We start from the raw sequence: 10,207 nt of genomic DNA on the forward strand, positions 1-10,207 counted from the left end.
CTATGTAGATATTCCATTCACAATCTGCCATTTCCAGCTACAATCATCATTTCCAACATTAACAATGTCTACACTATCTTTCTGATCAATTTGATGTTATTTTAATGGACAAAAAATGTGCTTTTTCAAAAACAAGGACATTTCTTAGTGTCCCCAAACTTTTGAACAAAAAATACATGGACAATAATAATAATGTAGTGGGTACACTTTGAAAGTTGTAGTCCTTTCTGACATAGCTAGCATACAGTAGTGTTGGTTGATGGTAGTCACATACTTAGCATCAGAGGCTTTGCGTGATGTGCTGAAATGCCCAGTCATCAACAGCAAGGCGGCGGTGGGTCGAACCGTGTCCCAGGCAACAACTTTGAACTCTGTTTGTTGTATACCTTCCTGTTTGTGGGTATGTGGTGTTCATAAGGACACATCAACACACTGAGAAGGTTCCTGACCTGACCTGGGCCAGTGTTCACAAAGCGTCTGATCTGGGATCTGTCCATGTGATATTTAATTCATTATGATCTAAAAGTCTAAACTTATCTTAGATCAGCACTCCTACTCTGAGACACTTTATGATTATAGACTCAGACCTGATATGTCACTTCTCAACTGGCTAACCCATAAAAGCATCCAAAGGCAAGTCTACAAAGACAGAAAGGCCGCAATGATAGAACCCTGTCATTTTACAGCAACATCTGTGCTTTTCATTAAAGGTCGAGCATAGGCTTAAATGGCAAGCACAGAACGTTTGTCCCGTGGAGGTTTCACTGAGAAGTAACATCAAAGCAAGGTGCAGGCACAGTACATTGTGTCCAATGTGGTGTCAGGTAGTCCAATTGCTTTAGGAGTCTTTACTTGGTACGATATGAACCTAGTTGTGCCACTGATCCCCTTTTAGTCCAGTAGGACTGTTCTGTGCCTGTCATCTCAAGATTACACCTCTTATTCGGTCTTTAGTGGTGGGCCGCCCCATCCATAGTGCCATTCAGACCCAAAGGAACACCCAAGGAGGACCGGTGGGAGATTCCATTTGACAGCTCTAGATAGGGGGGGGGGGTGTTGTTGAATTGACTTACTAATCAATCGCCACTGTTGCCTGCTGTTTCCAGTGTCAGCAAGCCAGCCCACGTCTCCCGTGGCACCTGTAGCTCCCAGCTCAGCCGCGGCTAGCCGTCTGGCGCGACCCATCAGCGATAGTCAGACTGAGATACAGAAAGGTACCCGCAGCAACAGAGACGGTGTATATATATATATATATACGGACTTGCTTTCTGCTCCCTCTCTTATTTCTGGTTGGGCTTCTCTCCCTTGCTCCCTCCTTTGTATCAAGGCTCTGTGTCATTCCTTCAAAATCCATCGTCCACGTCCTTCTTCATCGACTTCTACTGTCGTTTCTCTTCTGTCTTCGCGTCCTTCCCCTCTCTCTCTTCGTTCAATTTCACCTTTGGCTTTTAGCTGTGAAGGATGCAATTACCTGAAAGCTTGACGGTGGTTTCTGGTTTGTAACAGCTGAGGTCAGGCCACTGAAAACTAATTATGTCGGTTGTCTGCATTTCTCCCATAGCTGGTTATAGGGGTCCTCATCTTGTTTCAACATTTCACAAACACACTTGCTAGGACCAACCAAGCCTTACACAGCTTCACCTGAGTTTTAATCAGCATCCCTGCTTAACTCCTGTGTCCTCCTTGCATCACTGGGCTCCCATAGTTCCTTGCAGACTCCCTCAAACGGAAAAACCTCCCTTCTACTCTAAATGAAACTCCTTGCTGTTGCTTGTTACTAACTTATTTTCCCTGCAGGTAAACGTATATACTTTAGTATTTCACCTGTAGATGATAATCGTCAAGGTATCATAGTCGGCATCTAACTTTTACTCAGTGTTTCCATGTTCCAGTCTGATGACATAACTGGAAATGGTATATCAATCCTATGATTGATTCACCATAGTCTCACATCTACATTTTATATTCTCTAACACTTTATCTTACCAGAGCCCCAAGCTAACAGATACAGCCTCTCTCGACCATTCATGACAGTCGCCTTTCTCTTCAGGCACTATGGAAGGGCAGCCACAGAGCGGGCCGGTGGTCCTGGCAGACGACCTGAAGAACCCGGCCATGGAAAAACTGGACCTAGTGAGGAAGTGGAGTATCAACACGTACAAAGTAATATTTGCCACCAGCACTTACTGCCCCTCTTTCTTTTCTAACTCCCACTCACTCATTCTCAACCTTGCTTTTTCACACCTCTATCTCCTTAGTACCTCTCTCCTCTCACAATCCGGTTCCCACTTTGCAGGTAGACTACCCCTTTTTTCCTGGCATCGCAACACACACACACACACACACACACACAGCTTTTCATAGCCAGGGTTGGATTGGTGAGCTACCTATGATCTCATCTGTCCATAATTCCCCAGTGTGCTGTGAATGTTTACTTCTGGCTCCCCTGCTTTATTGTACACTCACAAAAGAACAAGACAAAAGGGTTGCTGTAGAACATCTGATTTAGCCAAACTGTTTCTCAGTGATAATACACAGCACTACATACTTTTAATATCCATTAAAGATATTGCTTTGAATGTGATCAGAGATTTAGATAAAAAATTTATATAAAATCTGTCTATTCCCAGAGCCAACGTACAGGCTTTAGCTTGGAGGGCTAACATGGTAATGAGACATGTCGATGACCTGGGTTTGATACCTGGGGTTGGTTACACTAGGATCCTAACTATGTGTCTGATGTTGGGTTCACAACCCAACATCAGATTCACTAGAATTCTAACGATGTTGGCGCTATCTCATTTGAAACCATGGTCAGCTACTCTCGGATGCTAACTATGCTAACACTCATTCGTTTGAAACCCCAGGTCAGTTACACTGGGATAATATATGGTAACGCTAACTTGTTTGAAACGCAAGGTCCGTTATTCTCGAATGCTAACAATGCTAATGCTAAATCATTCCATTTGGTCAGTTACACTAGGAATGCTAACACTTCTCTCCCCGCAGTGCACCAGGCAGATCTTGTCGGAGAAGCTGGGCCGCGGCTCACGGACGGTGGACCTGGAGCTGGAGGGGCAGATCGAAGTGCTGCGCGACAACAAGCGCAAGTACGAACACGTGGTCAAGCTGACCCAGACTCTGGCCAACCAGCTCACCCAGATGATGCAGACTCAGCGGCAGCTTGGCGATGCCTTCGCTGACCTCGGCCTCAAGTCGCCAGAGCTCCATGTGAGTCAGTCACTATTTTTTAACTTTGACCTAAACGAGCAACCTGAAGCTGGAGTAGGTTGAAGTAGTTGAAACGAATACAAGATCCGTTTTTTTCTTCATGCCTGTAATGTTAATGGAAGGTTAGGATTGGGAGTAAAGTAACCTCTTCCTAGATCTGTGGTTTGGGTCATACCTTTTAAGGATGGCCGTTTCTGGCTCTGGTTTGTTATCAGTACTCTGAAATTACTTCTATTCCTCATCACTTTTTTTCCATAACCACTGATAGCTAGGTGAAAGGACTGGGTAGGTTAACACTATTCTGCTTTCACCTGTCAGATCAGTCAGTGATTTTCTCCCTTTTTTACTCGAGCTGCTTCAGGTTGCCTCAGTGCGGATGATGCTGAGTGGGTTCACTTGTGTTGAATTCTCAAATGCACTAAAAGCCTTTGATAAATTGGTTTAATTTGTATCTATATAAAATGGATTTAAAAGACAGACCGCTTAATGCAAAGCCGGACCTATTTTATGTGACTTAGCTGTTTTATACATGATGCATCATTTATTATTTGTAGTAAATGTATTATTGATGTACCCTGAAATAATACACAAATGTCCCTCGCACTAACTCTTGCACTGGGTCTATGCATACTCACACATACTACACTGGCTTTCCAACACACACACACACACACACACACACACACACACACACACACTGCATACGCTCACACACACAAAACACGCATACATGCATATTGACCCTAAACACACTCACACACAGACACACTTACACCCTCTTCACATACGCTGCTTCCACTCTGTTTCCTGACAAGGGGTTGGAACAAATGATTTCTCAATCGTTTCAGTCTGAACAGAACTGTCATTTCCCCTCCACCCACTGTTCCAAACAGCAAAGTGAAGTTCTGAACCGGTTCGAACCCCCAACAAGTAATGGTTTATATAGTTTCTTTCTGTTCCTTTTTAAACCTCAAATATTTTTATTTTTTTATTTATTTTTACATTTAGTTCTACTTTAAATGACTTCACCAATGGATAGAGCAGCTTGCTATGGAGTGGGCAAGATATGTACATGCATTGGACAGACAAGTGTAGGGTGCGGCAGAAATTTTCCGGGTGAGGAGAGCGCTGGGCATGAAGGCATGGGCATGTTATGACATGCATGATCTGAATTAGGCACACAGAATTAGATCTATGAAGGAGCGGCTTCGATGAGGAAACTTTTGAATGTCTTTGAACTTCAGAGTTTGCTTAACTGACATTGGACCAGGGATAGCCCTTGATCATGACTCTCAGTTCCATTACATTACACATAATGAGGCCGTTCGTTTTAAGAGCTAGACCACAGCTAGCTGGTATGTGTAGAGCGGCACCAGAGTTAAAGTAAAGACTTTTGTAGTTAATAAATCCAATGTGAAACGTGATATCGATAGTAACCTTAACCAGAATTGATAAAGTTCATCCATTGTCCTCTAATTAAAAAAATGCCTCTTGCTAATTTTTAAATCACGCTTGTAACATCAGTAGCTTACAGTAGACTGCATGCTTCGGAGTGAGGGGAAGGTAGCCTACATACACACTGGCAAAGATTTTCAGCTGGTGGGCAGCCTGACACTGGAAGTTTGAGTGACAGTGAGGGCTTTGCATAGGCGCTTTGAGTTTTTTTGTGGGACTGGAACAAAATGCACGGAACATAAAATAACGTTATTAACCGGTTCATATGCTTTTAAAATAATATGGCTCTGTTGCGGAACAGTATAGATAACTTTCGTTCTGGTTCCGTTCCTCCCAAAAATGTTATTTTCCGGTTTTGTTATGTTCGCTGAACCGTTTCCTACCTCCTGATTGCCTGGTCCCTTTTATCCCTACCTACATGTACGTATTACCTCAACTACCTCGTTATTTTGTGTTACTATTTCCTTATTTTTTTTGTGCACATTTTTCTTTATAACTCTGTATGGTTGGGAAAGGGGCTCATTAGTAAGCATTTTACGGTGAAGACCACCTGTTTTTATTCTGCGCATTTATTTGAAATTCATGTTTTGTAAGTATTTGCTTATGCGTAAATGATAGCTAGTTTTTATAGCCACCTAAAACCCTTGTCAGATCTATAGGCAATTATGAACAGTAAACTGGGTGGGACCTGTACTTCATGTTCTATCTTTATTGTAATGGGATTTATGCACATCCCCCACCTGCTGCCTAATGAAAGGGTTGTGTGTGTGTACATGTTTGTGTTTCAATGTTCTGTTTATGAGATGGTAGCACTGCCATGTTTCGTGTTAGATTTACTTCTGTTGTATGATGAATAAGCCTGTCCAAAATGGTTTATTTGCTGTGACATTTGGGCCTAGACGTTCATGGTTTGTGAAGAGTTAAGACTTCCATTTTGTATAAAAGGTTTATATAAACATGTATCGAGATTTAAGAAAGCACAGCTCGTGGTTGGAAGTTAAATGTGACTGTCTGAATTGTCATTGGATGTCAAAATGATCTATGAGCTCTCAATTGGAAACCCTTTAAGGGAATTCTATAATGATTCAATATATGTAATTATGTCCTCACTCTAAAAGCAATTTTCCCATGACATTGATGGGTCACTCAATATCCATTCATCTCTTTAGGAAATAAAGACCTTTTGCCTCATATTTTAGGGAAGTAGTATTTTGATCATATTCAACGATGCTATGCTTGCTCAGATAATACAATTGTTCTTATGGTAGTCGTTATCTTAATGAATTGTCAAAAAAAATGTGTGATGCAATCTTGTCTTTCAGGAGGAGTTTGGCTACAATGCTGACACTCAAAAACTTTTGTCCAAAAATGGGGAGACCCTACTGGGAGCTATCAACTTCTTCATTGCCAATGTGAACACACTGGTGGACAAAACAATTGAGGACACTATGATTAACATCAAACAGTATGAAACTGCCAGGTAATATGAGAATATCAGTTTAAATTGGTTCACTGTTACTTATTGACTGACTTGCATCCTCCTTATTGAACATTTTGAGGGCATATGTTATTCCTAGTCATTTTCTGAAATGGACTCAGTTTAGGAAATTGCCATGGCCAATTAAGTGTTTTGGGGAGGTTTCATCATGTTTTGTAGGATTTTGTTTGACTCTTGGACGTGTTATTATCCCTAGCCTGGTCGCAGATCTGTTTGTGCTGTATAATCAACTCCTCTGGTCGTTGTCTGGCAAGACAATGACCGCTGGAGTTGTCAAGACGGCTATAGTACCCCAAAAAAATAGTATGTAGTTGACCTCCGTCTGCTCTTTGACATCCCCTGTAGGATTGAGTTTGACGCGTACCGCACAGACCTGGAGGAATTGAACCTGGGGCCGCGGGATGCCACCACTCTGCCCAAGATAGAATACTCCCAGCAGCAGTTCCAGATCCACCGCGAGAAGTACGAGAAGATGCGCAACGACGTCTCCATCAAGCTCAAATTCCTGGAAGAGAACAAGGTACTTCCAAAGCTAGTTTTAGGCAACTCCTGATATGGCAGCAAAGTCTTTTTTCAGCATCAAGGGCTAGTAGAGAATACATGTGACCAGATTTTACGTCCTTACTAGGATGTAATTGTCTTGGAACCTTTGCTGTCAACTAGGGATTAACATGGGCCAGCATCCTGGGACTGTCCCGGGAACACTTCACATTTCCCAAAATAATAACCTGGGAAATTACAACATTTTTCCCCAATGTCGCACTAATGCAATTCCAAAAATACTCAACATGCAGATGAGCCAAAAATAAAATAGCACATTGTCCAAACAGGTTGTCGCATGGAAGCCTTTAGCCTAGCGTATTTACTTCACACAAAGTAACCATAAATTCAAAGCACATGTCTAATTGACACTGCTGGACTGCACATGCAACCCGAATGCAGTTAAACACTACACCAGGGGTGGTTAATTCCAGTCCTCGGGGGCCTGATTGGTGTCACAGTTTTGCCCCAGCCCCAGCTAACACACCTGACTCCAATATTCGCCTAATCATGATCTTCAGTTTAGAATGCAATTTGCTTAATCAGGTGTGTTTGCTACGGACCGGAGAAAGTGTGACACCAATCAGGCCCCCGAGGACTGGAGTTGCCCACCCCTGCCCTACACTATAGCCTATAAAATGTGTGCTTCTTTGAGCTGTCATTGTGACTCTTCAGACAGTCACAAATTGTATAGGCCCATACCTAATTCACTGTTCAAGAGTCGTATGACTTGGGGCTAGAAGCTGTTGAGAAGCCTTTTGGACCTAGACTTGGCACCCTGGTACCACTTGCCATGGTAGCAGAGAGAACAGTCTGACAAGTGTGGCTGGAATATTTTACCATTTTTAGTGCTTGACACCGCCTGGTATGGCAGGAAGCTTGGCCCCCGTGATGTACTGGGCCGTATGCACTACCCTTTGTAGTGCCTTGCGGTCGGAAGCCGAGCAGTTGCCATACCAGGCAGTGATGCAATCAGTCAGGATGCTCTCGATGGTGCAGCTGTAGAACTTTTTTAGGATCTGATTACCCATGCCAAATCCTTTCAGTCTCCTGTGGGGGAATAGGTTTATGACGTGCCCTTTTCACGACTTTCTTGGTGTGGTTGTATATGGACTTGGTCTTTTACGCAAATAGGGCTATCTTCTGTATACTGAAATGCTCTGAGACCAGGTTGGCCAAATCTAAAACTGACCAGTGTTGCTGTTTGAAAGGTCTGGTGGGATATTTGCTAAATAAATTTTAAAAACTGGTCCATTACACAGTTGTTCAACCTGCATTAAATGCAACTGTGTTGTCTGACTCTGAGTGCTTATGTCTTTCTGTTCTTTCTCCTCCTTCCTCTCCCAGGTGAAAGTGTTGCACAACCAGCTGATCCTCTTCCACAATGCCATCGCAGCATACTATGCAGGAAACCAGCAGCAGCTGGATCAGACGCTCAAGCAGTTCCACATCAAGTTGAAAATGCCCGGCGGGGATACGCCATCTTGGCTGGAGGAGCACTAATCAACTGATCCACCCCTCCCAAAAAATCGAGTGGTTTGGTCTGGAGAGGCATCAGGAAATGCTCTCCCCTCCCTGTCTGCCTCTGTTCCTCCCACTTTTCTTCAGGATTGTAAAAGTTGTTAGGCAAAGCAACACTAAGACAAATAAATAATTAAAAAAAACAAAGAAATATTTATCAATCTCTTGGTTGATAAACTGTACGTCCTGTTTTCTACTATGCTCTTGTTCTTCCTGTACAAGGAAATCCATTGACCGTTCTAATCGTGAAGTGGCCATCTCTCTTTTTCTCTCGTTCTCTTCTTTTTTACATGGAACTGCTGCAGTTCTTTTCGAATCATGGGAAATTCACTTTTTGGGGTTGATTTGACAAATCTAGTGAGAAGCACAGAGATGCTAAATACATTTTGGAAAGTGTAAAAGGACTTTTTACTCCAGCTTATGAATGTTGTATCTCGACACTGTAGAGACGTTTTGGGACAAATGGCCGTCATCTTCTTGACTGCATCCAGTTGGTTAACTTATCTCCACTTTTTGTAAAACTCTGGCCACCTATTGATGGAGTAACACTAATGATAGGCATCATTAAATGTACATGATGCATCATAAGCAAGATGTGACACCTGTTATACCCAGTGTATGACTGTAGGAAATGGATTACCACCTTCTTGGAATTAAATACAGTAGATTAGATGGTTGGTTTTCACTGTTTGAGTCATTGAATTGTACTGTAATGAATGGCCATTTTATAACAAGCGTCAATGTCATGTTTAAGGTGCTATTATGTTGCAATGAATTGAACATTTTGTAATTCCAGAGAAACTGAAAGACCAGCCTTACCACGTGAACTTGATGTGCCTTGTTTTATGTCTGTACAAATCTCTCGCTCTGTCTGATGTTTCAACTAAACACAGACCCCTCACACTGCCAGCTTCAGGACCACATAGCTGTAGATGGATAGATAAAGAATGGACCAAACATACCTACATCACATACACTCCATACCAACATAAACCACTCAATTATCCTATTTCACGATTACCCCGCCGTGTGAATAGAATCCTTTTTGCTGCATTTGAGAAGAGGGGTAAATATGAGTTAAATATCTAATTAGCAGCTGTTATCTGCTTTAAAGCTAACCTATATGCTAAACGTGAACGTAAATGTTTGCATTTTAGAATGAGCAACAAGAGTTCAGTCTTAGCATTGGACAATGACAATCTCTATGCTAGTTAATGGCACAAGAAGCATGTTGATTCCCTTGACTTTCCAATTGCAGTCATTTAAAAAAAATGATATCTTCCTCTCAAATATATATATATAATACTGCACATTTATGTACATGAGACAAAAAACACTTGTAAGAACTGTGTATATGAGATGAAAGTGGACCTGAAAAACATTTGTACATAGGAAAGACCAGCATCCTCTGCCTGAGCTTCTAAACATTTGAATAGTTATTTTCTGAATACTATGGTTATTTCCTTCGAAAGGACCACAGGTATTCTAGCCAGCTGTCTCATCCCCGCTGGCAAAATATGGGAGGTCATAATGACGTTATATTCTGGTTGAAATGTTAGCCAGATGACAACCAGGTGAAGACATCTTTTTCATGACGCCATATTTTGGTTCTGGTAAAATGACATCTAAACACCTTCCCTTTAGAACCTGACCATAATATTCACAAAATAATGTTATTGCAACCACTTTTGCCCACGGGTTCCTCTGTATTTGTACCTACAGTACCATTCCTGCTGTACAACAGCGTGTGTGCATTGTACATCAATCTGTTCAATGAATTGATGTAAGCATAGATAAATATATATATTTGTAATTTCCTCTATTTTACCTTAGATATTTTATAGGGTATATGAATGAAGTGATGGGGCATTTTTCTCATGGTGATTAACAGATGTTGAGTTCAAAAACAGGTTTCTGAATGTTGTGTAAAGTCTTTTGGGGGGAAATAAAATGTTTTCTTCA

The 10,207-nt window shown here is 41.9% G+C and overlaps 1 protein-coding gene across 5 annotated transcripts in view; it reads left to right on the top strand.

The window, feature by feature from the left end:
• The window catches only part of arfip1 (ADP-ribosylation factor interacting protein 1 (arfaptin 1)), a 31,201-nt gene extending 20,994 nt beyond the window's left edge, over positions 1 to 10,207 (top strand). For 3 of the 5 annotated variants that reach the window (XM_024398410.2, XM_024398414.2, XM_024398412.2), the window contains 6 exons: positions 1,107 to 1,214; positions 2,051 to 2,163; positions 3,010 to 3,231; positions 6,009 to 6,166; positions 6,530 to 6,704; positions 8,072 to 10,207. In XM_024398410.2, the coding sequence (XP_024254178.1) occupies positions 1,107 to 1,214; positions 2,051 to 2,163; positions 3,010 to 3,231; positions 6,009 to 6,166; positions 6,530 to 6,704; positions 8,072 to 8,227 (932 nt within the window). In that variant the 3' untranslated portion in view covers positions 8,228 to 10,207. The remainder of the gene's footprint in view (positions 1 to 1,106; positions 1,215 to 2,050; positions 2,164 to 3,009; positions 3,232 to 6,008; positions 6,167 to 6,529; positions 6,705 to 8,071) is intronic. The other 2 variants (XM_024398411.2, XM_024398415.2) reach the window with 1 other exon arrangement.

This window comes from Oncorhynchus tshawytscha, linkage group LG34, assembly GCF_018296145.1.
Source record: "Oncorhynchus tshawytscha isolate Ot180627B linkage group LG34, Otsh_v2.0, whole genome shotgun sequence".
Lineage (NCBI taxonomy): Eukaryota > Metazoa > Chordata > Actinopteri > Salmoniformes > Salmonidae > Oncorhynchus > Oncorhynchus tshawytscha.